The sequence below is a fragment of the Phocoena phocoena genome, chromosome 12 (genome assembly GCF_963924675.1).
Source record: "Phocoena phocoena chromosome 12, mPhoPho1.1, whole genome shotgun sequence".
NCBI lineage: Eukaryota > Metazoa > Chordata > Mammalia > Artiodactyla > Phocoenidae > Phocoena > Phocoena phocoena.
In genome coordinates, this window is record NC_089230.1 from 28,920,690 (window position 1) to 28,942,201 (window position 21,512).

The window sequence follows — 21,512 nt, forward strand, 5'->3', positions numbered from 1 at the left end:
CACGCAGCAACAAAGACCCAACGCAGCCATACATAAATAAATAAATAAATAAATTTACTAAAAAAGGGGCAGCAGAGAAGAGTTAATTCAGGTACCAGGGTGGCTGTGAGCAAAACCACCCCCAATAGCTTAATGCAGATTGCCCAAACTGTGTCCTCCTAAAAGTGCATTTTTTTAAATTAATTTATTTTTATGGAGAAATTAAGGATTAAAACTAAGGATTTGGGAGAAATCTACCTTAAAATTATTTCATGTCTATACTGAAAATTTTCTTAAATATAAAAATTTTTTTTGGTGTGTCAAGTACAGTATATAATATGGGAAATTTCTCAAACTTTCTGGCCGATGAAAGAGCCTCCACAATTTTTTTTTGTACACCGCAGGTTCTTATTAGTTATCTATTTTATACATATTAGTGTATCTATGTCAATCCCAATCTCCTAATTCATCCCACCACTGCCACTTTCCTCCGTTGGTGTCCATACGTTTGTTCTCTACATCTGTGTTTCTATTTCTGCCTTGCAAACCGGTTCATCTGTACAATTTTTCTAGATTCCACATATATGTATTAATATACGATATTTGTTTTTCTCTTTCTGACTTACTTCACTCTGTAAGACAGTCTCTAGGTCCATCCACATCTCTACAAATGACCCAATTTTGTTCCTTTTTATGGCTGAGTAATATTACGTTGTATATATTTACCACATCTTCTTCATCCATTTGTCTGTCAATGGGCATTTAGGTTGCTTCCATGACCTGGCTATTGTAAATAGTACTGCAGTGAATATTGGGGTGCATGTGTCTTTTTGAATTATGGTTTTCTCTGGATATATGCCCAGGAGTGGGATTGCTGGGTCATATGGTAGTTCTATTTTTAGTTTTTTAAGGAAACTCCATACTGTTCTCCATAGCGGCTGTATCAATTTACATTCCCACCAACAGTGCAAGAGGGTTTTTAATTCCTCAGAATGTCTGTTAACATCTCAAACCTCTGTAGAAGATGAATTAGGAAGTGCTTTCCTAGCCAATCCATTCCCATCTTAATGCCAAAGTTGATTCTCTCCACTTTACGATATCAACTTTCTTTACCAACAGGGAAAGAAGGACTGGGACGTTGACCCCTGCCATTTCATAGAGTAAACTGTCTGAAGATGGAGCTTGAAAAATAAAGATATACCGCCAATCCTTTATATTCTTGACACTCTCTCTTCTCCCCTTCTCTCCTGGTAGTAAGATCAGCCCCCAGATTTGTCTGAGAGTTAAAGATCTCACTAGGGGCCTCCAGTTGGACATGTGGCTCTGTGAAATGTTGAGTCAGGTCATGCTATTGTAGAGGCTGGAGATACGTGGACCTTTCTGGTTTATCACCACTGTATCAGTTGCCAGTCTATTGTCATATGCTGCTTCCGTCCTTATTTAGAAAGAGAGCCTGATTTGAACGGATAAACAAATAGACTGAACATTAACTTGATTCTCTTCTACAGTTGTTATTGCTGTTTCATTAGTAAGTAAATTATATTCATATAGCACCTGAACAGTTTTCAAAGTGATTTCAGATACTTGTCTGATTTTATCTTAACTAAAATCTTTGAGACAGTTTATGTTGGGGAATCTTTGGACTCTGGTCAACATTAGCCAAAAACAAATTTGTAGCTGGGCTTTGGAGTGGTTTATAGGACTGCAGGAAAAAATAGGAAGAACGAAGTCTTGAGAGAAACCAGGAAAGTTCTGGAGAAATAGGTAATAGTGGGTAGAGTTTTCTGTTCTGCCATCAGGAATGACTGACTGTTCCACCCAGGTATTGACCTAGTGTTATCTCTCAAGACTCACATTCCAGGGATAGAACATCTAATTGTCATGGCAGGGGTTTACAAGCTGACCCCTTGGCTAGAGAGTGGTGCACATTAGTTGACAGGTCCTCTAAAATGGCATGTCATTTCCCAACAGAAAATTACAAGGATTTTGCTGAAAGAAGGGAGCTTGGCTGCATGGCAAAAAAATCAGCAGCTTTAGGCAAAGCAAGTTCATGTTTTCCTATCCTAGAGATAAGCAAAGAGCCTAGATGGGTTATTTGAATGGCCTAAAGTCATGTGGATAATAAACAAAAAACACGTTAGAATTTATATGATCTTACTCCTAAACCAGTAATATTTTTCCTAGTATTACTTATACTTCCATGGAGCCCTTGGGTGCAAAAACAGCTATCATTTTTTGAGGATCATTATGGTCAGATATTGTTCTAAATAGTTTCTTTACATTAATACATTTAATCCTCACAGGAACCCTATGAGTTGGGTACTATTATTATCCCATTTTAGAGATGAGGAAACTGAGTCATAAAGAACTTCCAGAGACAGTAAGTGGTACAGCCAGAATTAAAACCAACTAGTCCAAGAAGCTACTTTCAAAATGATGCTTTAATGAAACAACACGTGATCAATTTGAAGTTTGATTGTTTATACCCTCTTCTCCATCTTTTTCTTTTGTATTTCTTTCCGCAAATATTTAGTGAGTGACTCAAGGTTTCAGACACCATGCTGGACTCTGGAGGAGTGGCAATGAACAGGTGGTCACAACTCGCCCTCACAGTGGTTACAGTTTAGTAGGGAGAACAAGTTGGGAAATCATCACAGCGCTCCATGCTTCTCCTTATGTCAGCGCTGCACTCTGTGCCATGGGGGCAGAGAGGTGCGTCCTTGGCCCAGCCTGGGGGGAGGGAGGACAGAGAAGACTGAAGCATCTGGCAAAGGGGGATGGGGAGGGAGTGGGGAGGGAGGGAAAAGATCATACCATCCAGTCCCTCAAGTACTGAAGGCAAGTATAAAACACAGCCAGACTTCATAGAAAGCCAAAAGCCAAGACCGTTCTCCTGGGGCCTTAGAGTTCCACCTCTCTGCTTCACTCTATGATTTTTCATCCTCCTGCTCTCTTTCTGCCGAGCTTTCTCTTATTTTGCGCATCTCCTTTGCTCCCTCTACCATAAATCTGGCTTGCACGAACTTGGCCTGCTGTGACTCTGGCCCCAGGCCTCACTCCATATTAACCCAAACATTCACCCACCATTGGTGGATACAGTAGAGTGGCCCTCTCAACCTCCGTTCCACCCTCCTTCTTGTCGGGTAGATTAGAAAACTACATTTCCCAGACTTCTTAGCAATCAGGATCTAGACATCAGTTAGAAGCATCTGCAGGAAGGTAGATAGCATGGGGAAGCTATTTTCTCTGCCTTTTTGGGGGGGGGTTTCTACTAGCCTACGAGATCGGGTGATGTGAGATTTTCCTGAGGCAGCATTCGACATCTACAGCTTCTGGGAGAATGCAGTTATGGGGGTAGTTGTGTTTCAACCTCATCCCTGGATTTAAACAATGCAGCTTGAACTCATTGCTCCATTAGGTGGCCTTAGATACAGGAGCTCAGCTGATAAGTCCACTCTATATTATTCTGGGAGTCATTTCTGAATGCTTGGAATCTGATCTTTCAGGCCTTCCAATGATTTTATAAGCCCCTGATTCTCTGTGTCAAATTCCTTCCTGCTTAAAATTCCCACACAGAGCTCTGACTGATACAAAACCAGTCTCTAATTTAATTTAGAGAGAGAAGGCCCTCAAAGAGAGGATCCTGGTCCATTCTTTTGGTTCCCGGCACGTGAGAACTCTATTCATGGTTTAGTCAGTCGTGGGCAACCACAGTGAGGAGTGAGACAAGAGTGTCTAAAAGCCGATGAGGTCAAGGAGGCACTGATCAGCCAGCCCACCAGAGAGTCCAAGGAAGGACTAGACTGCAGAGTGAAGAAGCAGCAGGAGATGGGCCCAGGGAAGTCAGCCGGAGCCAGACCATGCTGGGCATTTTAGGTCTCATTAAGACATTTAGACCAACCCTAAGAACAGTTGGAAGTTGGTGAAAGGTTTAAAACAAATGGAACCATTTAAGGGTCTACATTTTAGAGAAAAGCCTGGGCTGTATTACGGAAAATGGGCTTTGGGGATCAAGAATGCAGGCAGGGAGACCTGTTAGAGGTCATTGCAGCTGTCCACATGGGAGATGGGGAGGTAGTTTGGATTTAGAGAGTCACAGCGGGGGTGGGAGGAAGGGAACAGATCTGAGAGATTTTTAGTAAGTATAGTCATCTGGGAAGACCTCGATTTCCCAACCATATTCATAGGGTCAGATACAAATTTTGAGGGTCCAGAAGTTTATTAAAATTGGGGTACTCCAATCTTTAAGAATATACAATTAAGTCTGAAAGTGAATATTTATTAAGATCAATTACAAATGTTTAAAAAGCAATCAAGTATTACAAACACCACACAATCCAGAAATTACCTGATACATCTCTATAATATTCCTTTCCCCCTCTTTTCTTCATAACAGAATTTTTTTGGGGGCAATATTACTTTCTACAGAGAGAAGAGAAAGAACCCAATCTCTTCTCTAGCATGGCCCTCCTCTGTGACCCACGTACTCCTGGCGCTGGGAGCTATATGACATAGACACAGGACACTGATAGACAACCTCCAGTCCTGAGCCCCTTCATCATCATGCCACATGAGCGATAATGTGGAAAACGTGCAGTGTGAGTTGGCACAGTATGTAGCAGGAGAATTCCTGGGAGTCCTTCCTTTACCAGGAGAGATAGCAAGAGCTTAACTACTCACTGAAGGGCCTGTGAGTCATCTAAGTGAAACCCAAACCAAATATTTTTCCAGCTTAACTGCCCCTAAACCAGATCCCAAATATCCCATGACCACTCCTACGTCACCTACACAAGGAAAAGGTGACAAAAAGGATATCAGTGTCAGAACGCAAAGAATTAGGGGTCTTCACTGATTGCAGGTAAATATATTACTTTTGCAAACTTTAAGAAAATATATGATCCTATGAATGCATTGCTGGGCCCCTCCCATGACCTTGGAAGGGCCAGTGTGAGTGAGGGGCCCTGAAGCTTAAATATTGTTAGCTTTGTGATTGACCTGCATCTGCACACGTCAAAAAGGACTCAGCTAGATGAGTTCGGGAACCAGCTCCAACTTGGAGACTCTGCAGTCAAAAACAATTCCCCAAGTCCTGCTCTGAGCTGATCCAGCCGCCCCGGGGAACATACCTCACTGTGTATGTCTAGCAACCAAGGGACATGGCGGCCAGACCACTGCACCATTTTGCCAGAACAAAACCACTAAATCCTGTTGCTTCATGTTGCCAGCTTCTGATGCAAAACCTGGGGTGGGTGATATGTAAGGCAGAGCCTGGCCCTAGGTGTAAAGGAAGCCCCAAGAAGGGTCTTTCCAAGTTCTGTGTGGGAGACAGTCAATTTTCTATGTAGTGCCCTTCTCGTTGACCAGAAGATAGGAGACAATTAATGAAGGTGGACCAGTCTTTCAAGACAGTAAAGACTGCTGTTGTCACACAGGATTGAGTGGTATTTTTCCGTCATTATGGCATAAAAAGAAGGATAACCTAAAGGAAAGGCTTAGTCATTGAACAACTTTCTGTGGATGCCTCCATCCAAAGAGCATGGTAATAGTACTGAGGAAAATTTAAAAATTGGAAATATTGATAATTTGTTTGGAAAAACGGGTAATAGAATGGAGAAGGGTACTCATCTTATATAGCTTAGCTCTACAAAGGCAGATGTAGGCCAAACTAACAGATAAGACATTGCAATTTAGAGGAAGATTATAATTTGAACAGTCCCATTAATTGCCCAAATGCATCTTTGTGCAAATTACATTTTAACTTTGATTTTCTGGAAAACTTGTTTTATAAATAAACTTCTGTCTAAATGAATGGGAACAGCCCACCTATAGTTGTGCAATGTATGGATTGCACAATATATGGCAGCCCTAAATTTGAAGAACTTTTCTTCAGATTTATACTTATTAGATATACAGTATTATAACAATGTTAAGAAAATTTTTTTTCAGAAAATACTTTTTACACATGATTTACCCATGATTAGACCTAGTCTAAATTCCTTATGTGACCTAAGATTACCATCCCAATATATTTGTTATTTTCAATTTTTCAAAGCTCCCTTCTAGTCTCTATGAATACACGTATATATTTTAAAAAAATTATTATAGTGGTAATCAGCATGAAATGTTCTACTCTGATTTTTCCAATTAAAATAATAGAAACAGTATTTTATTACACTGCTATGTTGTCTTTCTTTTAACAATTTATTTTATATCAAGTGAACGTATAATGAATTTAACCATACTTCTTTTGTAATTTGAGGAACTTTAATCGATATGTTATGATTAATAATATTCTACACATTACAAAAAAGTTATATTGAAAACCTTTAGAAAAAGGAGTTATTTGGATAGTATAAACATGTAAAATAATAAATATTCTTCCAAAAAACTGATACAAAGATGAATATTTTATTGGAGGATGGCTAATTAAGACCCAAATTTGTATCTGGGTATTTTTTGTCTAAAGATTGTATTTCCCCATTTGTGTTTACACTGTAATGAACTATTTTAGGATAAAAACTCCGGAAGTACATTCTACATAAAATAGGGCAATGGGATGCACCACAGAGAAGCACCAGGGTGTAGCGGAAAGCATGTGAGTTTTGGAGTCAAACGGACTTGGACCGCTGTGCTTTGAAATGTTATGTTCTGCAAAAGATTTGTGCAAGAATTACTCATAACAGCTTTATTTACAATAGCCAAAACAAAACAGCCCAAGCGCCCATCAGTAGGAAAATGGATAAATAAACTGTGATATATTTACCCATGGAATACTAGTCAGCAATAAACAGAATAAACTACTAATACACACAAACATAAGGATGAATGTCAAAATTATGCCCAGTGAAAGAAGGCTTACACAGGCGTACATACTCTAGGATTCCATTCTATGAGGAGTAAGAACAGGGAAAGATAACCCATGTGGAAAAAATCAGAGCATTGATTGCTTCTAAGGGTTAAGATGTAAATTTACTCAGAAAAGACATAAAGGAACTTTCTGGATGATGTTCATGTTCTGTACTTAGTAGAGGTTTGGAGTGTACATACGTATGTGATTTTCTGAATTTCTATAATGGTACCCTTGTATGAACACCATTGTATGTAAAATGTCTCAAAGGGGAAAAAAAAAAGAACCTAAACAAGTATTGGACTCTACTTCATGATACACATATCAAAGTATTCCAACTTACTTTGAAATGCATAAAAATTAAGATGGATCAATGGATGGATAGAGGGATTAAAATACAGATACATAGATGAAAGAGTGAGCATAGTAAAATGCTGAGTATAGAATCTAGGTTTTCCTGTATGATTGAAAATTTTCAGGATGAAACATTGGAAAGTGTTGGGTTTTTTTGTTTGTTTTGTTTTTGATCCGGACATGTTTCAAAAACCTCTGTTTCAATTTCTGCAAAATGAAAGTAATAGTGTTTACTTCACAAAGTTGTTGCGAGGTTTAAGAAAAATCGCCCTAAAAATAGCCCTGGTATATACACAGTAGAGGTCCACAGTCTTGTGGTGCTGTTTGCTTTCTCTTTCATCCCCTCTTATTTGTCTTGTCAGTTTATAAGCCATAATACATATTTTTGGATTTGGTAGCATTGCCTATGAACAGGTGGTCTGAAAAGGTATGCAGCAAAATTATTGGAATTATGGGAAATGAACTGTCCATCTGCTGATTACATATTCCTTAAGTGGAGGAATCACTTTTAACAATAGTAGTGCCTCAGACTCTATTAAGGAGGGACAGCCTGTGGTGATACTTGCTCTAAAGAGAGTACCAGAAAGGAGAGAGAAACGACGAAGTGTTAAAGACAATCGTCAAATGGATTTTTTAAAACTACATAGTTATCCAGCTCACTAAATGCTCCATTTGTGAGCACTCGTTTATTTATTTGTTTATTTATTTATTTGCTTGTAGAAATTTGATTGGAATGAAGTGAGGAAAAGGACTTTGTTCATACCCCTCAGCTCTGGCTGCCCATCTCTTTCTTCCCAAAGTAGTTTGCAGGGTAGGTTTTTCCATACACTGTAATCTTTTTATTTATTTATTTATGGCTGCCTCGGGTCTTAGCTGTGGCATGTGGGATCTTTCGTTGCTGCGCGTGGGCTCTTTGATGTGGTGTGCAGGTTGCTCTCTAGTTGTGGCGCATGGGCTTTCTAGTTGCAGTGCATGGGCTTAGTTGCCCCGTGGCATGTAGGATCTTAGTTCCCCGACCGGGGATCGAACCCGTGTCGCCCGCATTAGAAGGCAGATTCTGGACCACCAGGGAAGTCCCTGCACTCATTTATTTAACACATATTTATTGAGGGTGTGCTGTATGCCTGGCACTGTGCTAAGAGCTGGAGACACAGAGATGGATGAGTGCCTGGGACAGACATAGGTGCCTGCCCTCATGGAACTTACATTCTAGTCATGCTAAAGTTAGTTGGATTTATAGGGATCAGTCTGTTAGCCAGCAAATATTTACTGAGTATTCATTCTGGCCAGGCACTTGGAATATCCATAGCAAACCAAACAGAAATGGTCCACTCTGTCGTGGAGCCTGCTATCTAGCAGAAAAAGGCAGATTTAGTCAAATCACTGCATGTAACTATAATAAAACTGTAAACGTGATAAGTGTGCAAAATACTGTGAAGGAAAAGTACAGGGTTCTTCAGGAAATTTCGGCAGGAGAATATGCCCCATTAGCCTAGATGAAAAGCATTTTTCTCCTAAATTTTCTCTGAGTTTAAGAGAGTAAATTGAGCACAGAACAGAGCTTGGAAGAGCCAGTGGCCCACATCAGGTCAACAGTGGAATGAAGAACAGAATTAGGGGCACCAGGAGCCATGTGTTCAGTCACATAATGTGCTTATTCCTTTGGATTTCACCTTGGTTTATGCCTTAGGAGATCCTGTGTGGTTCGGCTACAGAAAGCAAAGTGAGAATTGTTGAATTGCTCTTCACCGCAGTAAGGGATTCTGGAATTAGGTTTATCTTCTACTTGGTCAAAGACTATAACAAACACACTAACACGTCCATGGTGCCAGGAAGCTGCTGGAGACACGGGGCCTGAGATCATTAAACAAAGCAATTATACAACTGACCCACTGCAAAAACATGTCTACCAACTGAGTTCGTTGATTCCCAGCAGAGAGTAGATAGAAGCCAAGCGAATACAGAGAGCTGATGAGAAATACATGTGTCTCACAGACAAAAATTGTTGCTCCTACAATGATAACACATTCTGGAAACAAATAAAAACCAAAGCATCATCGTACCACGCATTCTTTAGTGGGGACAAGCTGATCTGTTGGAGTCTGAACTACTCACTTCTGAATCAAAAGGGGGCTGGGCTGGGCTTCCCTGGTGGCGCAGTGGTTGGGAGTCCGCCTGCCGATGCAGGGGACACGGGTTCGTGCCCCGGTCCGGGAAGATCCCACATGCCGCAGAGCGGCTGGGCCCATGAGCCATGGCCGCTGAGCCTGCGCATCCGGAGCCTGTGCTCCGCAGCGGGAGAGGCGACAGCAGTGAGAGGCCCGCGTACCTCAAAAAAAAAAAAAGGGGGGGCTGGGCTATGCTTAAAGAACTGCCATTTTCCAGCACTAGCAGCAGACGTAAACAGGTGCATAATCAATACCAGTTGCATCATCACAGGTTTGTTTCCATTTGTTGCCTGATTCCCCGAAGGATAAGAAAGACAGAAATATCTAGTGATAAGCAAAAGTAATGTACAAATGATAAGTTCATTTAGAGCTGTGTTAGGATCCAGCCCAAATGCCAAAAGTGAGTTCTGTGTAGTTCAGCTTCTGCCTATACAAGCAAGAACTCGTTTCTCTGTCCAGAGGAACGACTAGGACCAAAGCTGTATTTCATGTCATCTTCTTAAGGTCAAGAAGGGCTGAAAGTGACGGAAACCAAGAAAATCAGAGAAGGACAAGGCTGGGAGGTTGGGATATAGGCAAGTTATGGCATTAGACCACCTGGCTTCCTGGTCTCAGCTCTGCCACTGACTAGCTGTGATGTTTGAGGCAAGTCACTTTGCCTCCATTTTCTGCTCTGTAATGTGGGTACATGCCTCACAAGTTTTTTTTTTCCCCCCCAAAATGAATCATTTGGTAAGACCTTTATAGAAATATACTCACAAATCAGGAAAAAAAAAATCTTCCTTCTCAGGCCCTGCTTTTGTTTCCGATTGGACGACACCACAGCTACACCATGGTCCATTCACTCTGGACACTCAGAACTGGAAATGCCCCTCCTCCTACAATCAGGCTATCAGGCATTGATCTCGACAGAAGATTCAGGGTTGGTTCCTTCCTTAAAGACAGCTATGCATAAATAAACTGCGATAGTTTGCTGTAACCCCAGGGTGTAAAAAGTCCAAAGAACCTGGGCATTCTGAGTTTGTGTACACTTGGTCTCAGGCCTTGATTTGTCTGACAGGCCTTGGAGAGGGAGAGTATATACCGCACTCACCTAGGGCAAAATCAGGTTGAAACAATAAAGATGTTTCATGCTTTGTTGAATACGCTAAGTGTCACTGCTCTTGGAATAACCGTCTTGCTGAAAAATTGACACACTTTTCCTTCTGGTATGTCTTTGCCTAAATTGTTCCTCCCTGTTCAAGATTAACTAATACCATCTGTGAATATTCTTGGCCCTCACTCTCAGCCTGGGCTTGAATCTGCCTGATTCTTTTCTGTGCCTCTTTTCAAAGGTGCAGGAATACAAGAGCTGCCCCCCCCCCCCCCCCCCCACGCCCCCAGCTAAGCGCCAAACACTGTCAGAGCTCCGGTTCCCAAGCCTGGAAATCCTTTGCTTCCAGCTCTGCATCTGAAGGCAAAAAAAAACAATCCTCCGGAGATTCGGCCCTCCCACTGCCTGTGATAGGCTGCTTGGAATAGCAAGAGCCTGTGTCACCGAAAAGGGCAAAGCTTTCGGAAATAGAAACAAAGTTGGTCACAAATCACATTGGCTTTGCCCGAAGTTTTTTTTTCACCTTTCTTTAGCATGCGACCATGGGGAAAGTGACCGCTCGTGTCAGTGGGGGAAGTCAGGGTGGTTTAGTGCCCAGGGAACGGCTGTAACTTCTACGTGACCATGGTACCTGTTGAAAACGCAGAGGGCCCCAGTCTGCTGAAACCGAAGGGGCCAGCAGCCGAGACTGATGGCAGCGACAGAGACAGCGGCGGCCGGCATCCTCCCTGGGCGAGAGGTAAAGCGAGGCTGCAGGGCTCGGGGACCGCGAGAGGAACGAGCTGGGCGCGTGTCTCACTCTGTGTGTGTGTGTGTGTGTGTGTGCGCGCACGTGAGCGTGCTAGGTGCCTGGAGACGAGGGGACAGGATCTGCTGGGAGGAGTGACAAGGAGCTCTGATGTGAAGGTTGAAGTCCCACTACTCATAAGCAGGGTGCCCTCCGCTGTGTTGATGGTATGATGTATAAATCTTTTTCATTTGGAGAAATTGACTGGCAAGATAATCACACGTGTAAACACACCCACACACACCCCCGCATACACACACTTTTTCATTTATTGTCACAAATGGATAATCTGTAACAATTGGACATTATAACCACCATTTCAAAAATCAGCATTTTAAGGAAGCTTCATAAAATTATTAGTTATATAATGAATAAATACAACTTTCTTTTTAAGTTCCCAGCATCTGTTTGTAATGAATTTGAGCATTATTTACAGCCTAAAACCTCTGCTTCGTTGCTCCTGCTTTCTTTAAAACTGGCCTTTCAGGCTGAGGTTTGTTTAATACTTTTCCTTCCGGAGGTGAAATTTGGAAAAGTTTTAATTCATTTCAGTTATCTTTGCTAAATCAAATGCCTTTCTTCACTCCCACATTTACAATTTTCACAAACACATTGCACACTTTTAGTTGCCTTTTCCTATTCAGTTAGTTTGTTCTCAAAGGAATAGGAACTAATCGTAATATGAAGTGAAATCAAACACAAATAATGCCCTTCTTCCCACCGCTTCCCTCAGCTCTGCTCCCTCTAATCATATAATACACTCCCACGCCATATATTGGAATTTCATGCATAACCAAAAACACTAAATGATATGAAAGGCATTTTACCTTTCACCTTGGGATGGATCTGTGTACTTATGTTTGCACGGCGGGTTTGATGATCCTGGAATTGAATCCACAACCCCTCTCAAGGAGGAACTGAGCGACCCCTCCTTGGGAACTGAGACCCTCTCTTTATCCCCTGCCCTCTCCCTGCTCAGCCTTCCCTTGCTTCCATCCTTCTAGTCAAGAATGAATATCTGGGGTCACCTTACACTATGCCTCAGCCCTCTCTTCAGCAGAGCTGTCCCTTTGTCTAAGTGTGATCTTTGGGTCCTAAGTCTAAGAGGAGACAAAAGAAACTTGTATTCAGGGGTAAAGAGAAAGAGTGGCAAAGTTCTCTCTGAATTCCGGCAAGATTGAGCTCTAGGGTGAGCTGAGGTGGTGATATTGACAAAAGGGTTAACTAGATAGAGTCACTGATAAATGTCACAAAGAAGATGAAAAGGAATTTGTCCTGGAGGGGCCTCCATAGTAACAATAAAAAATGGACTATTTAGTTTTGATATGTCTTTGAAAGCACAGTGTACTACTCTTAATAGGTTAAATTGCCCAAGTTCACAGTGATCCCAAAGGAAGGTAACATGTATGTGTGCTTGTAAAGGTTGAATACACACACACAATTCAACTTATAGTGCAACTGTTTATGCCATTGAAAAGAAATGATAAATGAACAAATACCATAAATTATCTTTTACTTTTAATTTTAAATGAACCTTTACCGTGTAGAAGAGGAAACCTAAATGTTTTTCTTAAATCCTTAATTAATACAGCTTTGATGGGTGCTGTATGTCTTTTATATTTAGACAAATACAAACCTTTTATTATTACTTTTGTAAGTTTTCATAAATTGTCTTAAACTTTCTTGGTACCCAAAGGCAATTATACAGATCTATGTGTATAATGAATCCATAGTACGGACTTGCTCTATGGTTTTGACAAGTTACTTCACCTCTCCAACTGGGATTGTATTTTTGTATGATTTACGAAGATGTTGAGGTTTAATGAGATATTTGACAAATACTCCTTTCAACTTCTTTATATTTTACACTTCCATAGTTTCATCCAGGAAATTCTGAGTATTTAAAACATGCTTAAATTATCCTACTTCTCCTGCATTTGAAGGTAGCAAGTTGTTCTATATTCCTAGATGAAAAAATTAACGTGCAAAGAGGAATGAGTTATACAACCCAGGACAAGGTCATTAAAACATTTGAGATATTGAAAAATGAAACAAAACAAAAACCTTAATCTCTTTGATTGTACCCCCTTAATGCTATTGTGGGTAATGAAAAGTGTTGGCAGGTTTTCCTTGGCTAACCCCTCTAAACTGGAAAGAATGCTCTGTTTCAATGGCTAGAAACTAATGAATTTAAATTCATTTTCAAAAAGCTATGGCTCAAAGTGGGTATATTTTTAGTAAACCTTTCAGTGTTCATAGACACGTTATAATTGACCTCGTAGGGCAGGTTGAGCTCAATTTTAAATCTCGCTGCCTCGAGCCAACAACAGATATAGGTGAGGTAAGGAACATGGACTGCTGGGGCATCTTACACAAGGAGAGCATGAGTCCAGAAGATGTGTGGTTGGCCCACGTTCACGCGGTAGCTGATCAAAGCTGACCCTGGTGACCTGTGGCCCAGGGGGCCTGCTCCTTCATCTCAGGAGCTGGGTCTCCCAGGCTCTTCTAATTCATGATTCAAACAACTGGCTAGGAGGAGGGTTTCCTTAAGTCCCCCATTACCCCACCAGCGCTGCATTTTCCTCTCAGATCTGCCCAAAAGATCAGAAACCAAGAACAATATTCACCGTATGAGTGTCGGTTCTCCGCGCTGCAGATCCAGCTGCCGAAAGCAGTGGAACCCAGATCGCTAGAACTAGACTCAGAACCAGCTGAAAGGGCTGCACTTCATCCCCTCCAAGACCCTTCTAAACCTGAGATGCCACACTCTGAGATTTAAGAAATGCACACTTCTGCTAATGAGGTGAATACCCTATGGCAGTTGTTCTCAAACTTGTTTAAAGCTGTGAACTCCTTTTTGCAAATGGAAGCTGAGTAGGTGGTCAGTATGTTAAGACAAGTAAACATGGCGCCTCTTTAGTGGAAAGGGGAGAGGTGGAGAAAGAAGGACCTGCAGCCTGACTGCTTCCCTGCTCCTCTCTCATCCCTTGTGGCCCTGAGCCAGCTCCTGGGTCAGCATCACATTAGCAAACCTCAGGTCCATCACCACTCCGGTTATGCAGGCCATGTTTTTGAGGTTGGGGCATATTTACTGCGCTCCTGCTGTGAGCCTTGGGCTCTCAGGATTAGCCTAAAACAGACTCTCTTGAATTGAGTCAGGTCTGGTTTCTCAGGCTTCCTCAGGCAGCCCAAGGGGAAGTCTACTTGTAAGACAGACTGAGGAGACTTTGGGGAACAAACATCACAGGGGAAGAGAAGGTCAGACTGACCAGCTTGACCTGTTAACAGAGCTTTGGCTGTGAGACCAACAGACTGGTCACATTGGGAAGACCCAGGCCTTGGCCATTCCCATTTTTCCAGGCTTTCCATATATTAAAAAGTGACATCTGAAACTAATATAATATTGTAAATCAGCTATACCTTAAAAAAAAGCAGAGATAAAATTTTAAATAAAATCTATACAGTATTAAGTATCAAAAGAAAAAGTGACAAAACCCTTGACAAAAATTGTGTCCTTAAAAACATGTGTATTTAACAAATTGATGGCAATTACAGCAGCAAAAAAAAATGTTGTGTAGCTTGATATTCCCAAGGAAATGACAGAATTTATAAACACTTGAATTTATGAGGGACAATAGATTTTTTTTGACTGGAAATAAGACCAGATTTAAAGATAACCTTCTCCCCTTTCTCTTCAGTCAGCTTATCTCTGGGGCTGTACATTTAACCTCACTTGGAAATCATATCAAAAGTCTAAATTTGAGGCTTTTTGTGACAGTGAGGCATGGGCAAATGGCTTCTCTGGGATCTCAGAAGGGAGAGGCTCTAAATAAACATGGCGGGAGCTGTTTCACCGGCAACTCTGGGTCGTGTTTGGCTCGCGCAGCAGGGCTCTTTTCCCCTCTAATATCACATCACAGAGAGAGAAGAGAGATTGCCGCTTGCCACAAACCACCTCTAGGCTGCTGCAGCAGAAGGCATGTATTGTGAGTGCCTGTGTTGGCAGGGCCTGGCAGACAAAGCCAGGCCAAGGAGCCACCAACAGTGCCATTGACCCAGAGGGCCTGAAATTACCCAGCAAACACCAGCATGCCTGAACAGGTTTTATAGCCAATGACTCTTCCAATAGGTCAGTGCCTCTGTCCAGTTGTTAAATAGTTTAAACATTACCCTTCTGTCCGGTAACAGTGCCAGCAGGACCTGAGTGGCTGCGTTCTTAGGAAAAGAGACTGGTGGTAGGTGGTAGGACCCTTCTGTGATCCCTCAGGTGTGTTTTTTGTGAATTCTCAAGGAGGTACTTTTCAGCAGTCTAGACCTTGAAGAAGCTGATAAAAACAGAACTCAAAATACAATGAGTCCACCCTGGAACTGCCTGCGGAAACTCCAGTGTACACGTATGTATCTGAGGTGAACCTTAAGATGCAGGTTTTCATTGCTGTTGATGTGTGGTATGGTATTTTTCATTCAAGAATACTTAGTTCTTGAACCTGGCTTCATCGCCTCATCTCACTAGGAGGAACTGAAGTATAATACTGTTTAGCCGCAGGGTTCAAAAAGTTCTAAAAGCTCCAAACAGGCCTGCATGAGTGTGGAATTCGCTTTGGGCTTTTAAAGGTTTGAAGCAGCTTTTTATTCAGGTTGTATGAGCAAGAACTGGCTTTATAAGATTCTTAAATTGAACGGAGTCGGGACTCCCAAGTTCAACTTTTTTCTCATGAAGTCTTCCCCAAGAGGATGAGTTAGCGAATAAAATAAGGCAATGAGGGCTTCCCTGGTGGCGCAGTGGTTGAGAGTCCGCCTGCCGACGCAGGGGACACGATTTCGTGCCCGGTCCGGGAAGATCCCACATGCCGCGGAGCGGCTGCGCCCGTGAGCCATGGTCACTGAGCCTGTGCGTCCGGAGCCTGTGCTCTGCAAGGGGAGAGGCCACAGCAGTGAGAGAACCACGTACCGCAAAAAAAAAAAGGCAATGAAAGCCACGTGAAAGTACACCAAGTCACGGTGGTAAGAAAGGAGAAAAGCTGAAATGTGCTTCTTCCCAAGGAGCTATTTGACCAAATACCAAATGAGGATAATTTCCCATCCCATCTTCCCTCAAAAAGTACCCAGTCTCTGGGACTTCCCTGGTGGTCCAGTGGTTAGGACTCTGTGCTTTCACTGCTCAGGGCCCGAGTTCAGTCCCTGGTCAGGAAACTAAGATCCCACAAGCTGTGCGGAACAGCCACACACACAAAAAAGGCACAGAACCTGAAATCCCTCCTAGTATTCCCCAGCTGAAATGTTAAGCCAAATATATTACTTCCATAGTAAATCATAAATTCACATGAGTTTTGTTTCTATTTTATTTTGTTCTGTTTTGGCTCCTTGGTATCGTTTTTCTTCCTGTATCGCAGCACATTCATTTATGTCTTTGCAAAATGGCTATGCTTCAGTGATATACTAATTTTTCTATACAATTTAGGTAGAAGTAATAAGACTAAAATAATTTATCACATTATTCTCATTTTAGGAGTTTTCATTCTTTTTGAGCATGACTCACTTTATACTGTTGTACCAAAATATCAGGGAGAAAAGCAGTCCTTTGTTTGACTTACAGGAGTATTTTTTTTTCCCTTAAGTAAATCAAGGCTTATTAAACTTTAAACTGGTAAATTGTGCTTCCCTTGGAAGTAATTGTTTCTCAGAAACATTCATGACACAGGTCTGCCTGGCATTACTAGGCTCTGGGGCTGTTAGCTACAACCATATTATTTTATTTATATTATTATTTTTTATAATGTATTGCTACGGCATACACGTGTTTCCCACACTTTGTGGAATTTGGGAGCCATGTGCAATGCTAATTTAGATATGACATCTCAGCCTCAGATGTGCAAGGTTTCTTAAGAATAGGGGAGGGAATTCCCTGGCAGTCCAGTGGTTAAGACTCTACCCTTCCACTTCAGGGACAAGGGTTCGATCCCTGGTCAGGGAACTCAAAATCCTGCATGCCGCGTGACGTGGCCAAAAAACAAAAATAAAATAAATAAAATAAAATAGAGAAGTGAAGAAAAAAGAATAGGGGAAAAAGTTGTAATTTTAATCAGTTGGTATCGTGAAAGAACATCCCTGAGCTAATGAATATTTCATTTCTGTTGGGACACAAAATTGTGGAAAGCCCAAGGCAAAATCACAGGAAGAGTTTTTAATGATATAAGCCCAATTGTGTAGGTATTGCCAAAAACAAAGGAATTCAAGAATTTATGAAAAGGCAGAATTGTTATGCTGGAAGCAAGGTATCACTTTACTTCCTTTGCTATCAGTAAGAGACTGTTTCAAAGTTCTACTTCAGTGTTATGGAGATTTTCCCCCATAGACTCAGACTAAACAGACCTTTGTTGAATGATTTTTGTGGGCAACCCAATGAGGTAATATTACCCCCCAGTTCACAGATAAGGAAACTGAGGCTAAGAGAGCAACAGTTAGCATTTACCAAGCACTTACCAGCATGCACCAGCCACTCATCTATCTCACTTATTCTCATAACAACTTTATGAGTTATGTAATATTATCTTTATTTTAGGAATGAGGATGCAGAGGAACAGAAAAATTAAGGGACATGTCAGGGTCTAGCTGGTAACTAACCAGACGCTCTGATTCCAGATTGTACCTTCAGCATTAAGCCAGGGTACCTCTGGGAGAGAAGCAAAGTGACTTGCTCCATGTAGCATGGATAATAGCCCAGAGATCCAAACTTCAGTATCCCAAATCCAAGCCAGGGTTTTGCCCACTTGAATGATAATACCATCCAGCACCACCGTTTCTACTTCCTGGTCTGTTCCATGATCTGATCTGTGAATTTGGGTACCCAGTATACGCCTTTCAGAACTTTTTTGCATTCTGTTTTAGCTATTCTCTAATCTTCCATGTGACATGTCTTTTTCTATAAGATTATAAATTCCCAGATAAAATATATATTCTTGTACTTATCAGAGCTCTGAGCTAACTGCAAGTGTTTAGAAAGTACCGTGTAACTCATAAGAGGGAGGAATTATGCCTTTTCTCCTGTATTTCCATTAGGGATCACATGCAAATGGCACAAGTACAGCCATCTTGTAACCTAGGAAATGTGTCAGCACTGTGATTGGATTGACCACCGTGCTGATTGCACTGTCCATATAGTTGAAACTGTTTGCCATCTGTGTCCAAGACAGTACTGCCATGGAGTACATGCTTAATTGTTAAATCAGTGAGTGAGTGAAGAAGTGTTTGTTGAGCTGAACTAAAGAGCATTTAATTCTGCAATACTTATTGACCACCTACTGTGTGAGAGGTACAGTGCTGGATACTTCACAGTAAAAAAAAAAAAAGATATCTAAGACATTATCCAGGTCCATAAGTTTTACCAACTCATCAGAGACATAAGAGTCTAAATAATGACAAGACAATCATTTAGCAAATATTGAGTGTCTCCTAGAAATCAGACATGATGCTAGACCCTGGGTCCAATGGTGAACCAGTGACATTCATGCGATGCAAATACTTACTAACAATTGGTGATGAGAGAGAAGAGATCAGGAAACCTACAAGGGAGGAGGCGGTCAGACACATAATGCCACAGTAGTGCACAGGGGGCAGCTCAGCCAGTTTTTGAAGGATCCTGGAAGACAGTATGGCTAAGCTGAGTCAAGAAAGTATCACTGAGGCCAATAGATTTACAGAGAGAATTCTAAGCAGAGAAGATAGCTTGTATACAAGCTATGTACAAGCACATTCGGGGAACTATGAATATTTTTGTCTGATAAAAGCACAGAGTTCAAAGCAGGAGAAAGAGGGTTATGAAAACATCTGAAGGTGTAAGTAGGGACCATGTTATGAAACCTTTGTGTGATAAGTATCGTGAGAGGAGGAATTCTTCAGAAGAGATCCTACTGGTTTATAGAAATCAAGAAAAGTTTCTGAAAGTGATGATAGTGGTGAAAGAATTAGGGAGTCTTGGAAAGCTCCACCTGCATGGCTGTAAATCCTTCAGCTCTATGGGATCACCATTCTTTTAATATTTAAACAAAAGTAGCTCCAGCCCCCATAACGTTAAATCCACACGCCCTCCACCTTGCTCAAACCCTGCCCTTGCTCTTCTGCCCTCACCCATCCTCAAACACACCCAGTACACCTTAGGAGTCTTGTGGTTTCTGATTACTTTTTTTTTTTTTTTTTTTTTTGCGGTACGCGGGCCTCTCACTGCTGTGGCCTCTCCCGTTGCGGAGCACAGGCTCCGGACGCGCAGGACCAGCTGCCATGGCTCATGGCCCCAGCCGCTCCACGGCATGTGGGATCTTCCCGGACCGGGGCACGAACCGGTGTCCCCTGCATCGGCAGGCGGACTCTCAACCACTGCACCACCAGGGAAGCCCTCTGATCACTTTTTGCACCAATTTCCTGTTTCCCCTGGATTTTTGCCCTTCAGTTCCTGCAGCTTGTCTTTTCTCTTATCCCTGCTCCAATCCATGCGTGGATTACAGCCCTTTTCCTTCATATACTCAAATCCCATTCACACAAGTTCTTTGTCGATTCTTACTGACAATTTGAAGAGAGCTATAGTGCAATTAAATATTAGGTGGGCCCATTCATAAAATTCTCCTGTCAAATCCACCATAGGAAATTTCTTGTAAACCAACTTTTCTAAAAGCTACAGGCCTCTTGCGCTATTGTTCCCTTGTCTTTATTCCCCATCCCCCAGAACCTGACAAACTCTCCTGACCTTTTCTTTCATTTATCTTATTTCTGAGTTCTGTTGGCCATTCTTTCTTTTCTTTTTTTTTTTTTTTTCCGTACGGGGGCCTCTCACTGTTGTGGCCTTTCCTGTTGCGGAGCACAGGCTCCGGACGCACAGGCTCAGCGGCCATGGCTCACGGGCCTAGCCGTTCCGCGGCATGTGGGATCTTCCCAGACCGGGGCATAAACCCATGTCCCCTGCATCGGCAGGCGGACTCTCAACCACTCTCTCTCTCTCTCTCTCTCTCTCACACACACACACACACACACACACACGAAAATTCTTGCTTCTTGGTCTTTTCTCCTGTTCTCCCTCTCTCTCCCATAGCCCACCACTGTATTACCAACATGACCCACGGGCTTTCCCCTTGACCCTGAGGTGGCCGTCTAGGTATTCATTTTTAGTAAATAAAGCGCTCTTCCTAAGAACTTTACATCCACAGGCTTTGCAATATTATATTTTCTGCATTTCATTTCCTTAACTAAAGAATTTTTAAAGCACTGAGGGTGATTCTCAACCATTTTTGAGTACCTGGACTCCTTTTTTAAATTGAAAAACCTGGACTCCTTTATTTATTTATTTAAATTAATTAATTAATTTTTATTTTCGGCTGCATTGGGTCTTCGTTGCTGCACGCGGGCTTTCTCTAGTTGCGGCAAGCGGGGGCTACTCTTTGTTGCAGTGTGCGGGCCAGCCACTCATCTATCTCACTTATTCTCATAACAACTTTATGAGTTATGTAATATTATCTTTATTTTAGGAATGAGGATGCAGAGGAACAGAAAAATTAAGGGACATGTCAGGGTCTAGCTGGTAACTAACCAGACGCTCTGATTCCAGATTGTACCTTCAGCATTAAGCCAGGGTACCTCTGGGAGAGAAGCAAAGTGACTTGCTCCATGTAGCATGGATAATAGCCCAGAGATCCAAACTTCAGTATCCCAAATCCAAGCCAGGGTTTTGCCCACTTGAATGATAATACCATCCAGCACCACCGTTTCTACTTCCTGGTCTGTTCCATGATCTGATCTGTGAATTTGGGTACCCAGTATACGCCTTTCAGAACTTTTTTGCATTCTGTTTTAGCTATTCTCTAATCTTCCATGTGACATGTCTTTTTCTATAAGATTATAAATTCCCAGATAAAATATATATTCTTGTACTTATCAGAGCTCTGAGCTAACTGCAAGTGTTTAGAAAGTACCGTGTAACTCATAAGAGGGAGGAATTATGCCTTTTCTCCTGTATTTCCATTAGGGATCACATGCAAATGGCACAAGTACAGCCATCTTGTAACCTAGGAAATGTGTCAGCACTGTGATTGGATTGACCACCGTGCTGATTGCACTGTCCATATAGTTGAAACTGTTTGCCATCTGTGTCCAAGACAGTACTGCCATGGAGTACATGCTTAATTGTTAAATCAGTGAGTGAGTGAAGAAGTGTTTGTTGAGCTGAACTAAAGAGCATTTAATTCTGCAATACTTATTGACCACCTACTGTGTGAGAGGTACAGTGCTGGATACTTC

At 41.9% G+C, this 21,512-nt stretch overlaps 1 protein-coding gene across 1 annotated transcript in view; it reads left to right on the top strand.

Moving 5' to 3' along the window:
* The first annotated feature begins 10,975 nt into the window (after nucleotides 1-10,975).
* The window catches only part of SLC2A12 (solute carrier family 2 member 12), a 58,140-nt gene continuing 47,603 nt past the window's right edge, over nucleotides 10,976-21,512 (top strand). Inside the window, exon 1 of the mRNA XM_065889023.1 lies at nucleotides 10,976-11,180. Within this exon, the coding sequence (XP_065745095.1) occupies nucleotides 11,066-11,180 (115 nt within the window). The 5' untranslated portion in view covers nucleotides 10,976-11,065. The remainder of the gene's footprint in view (nucleotides 11,181-21,512) is intronic.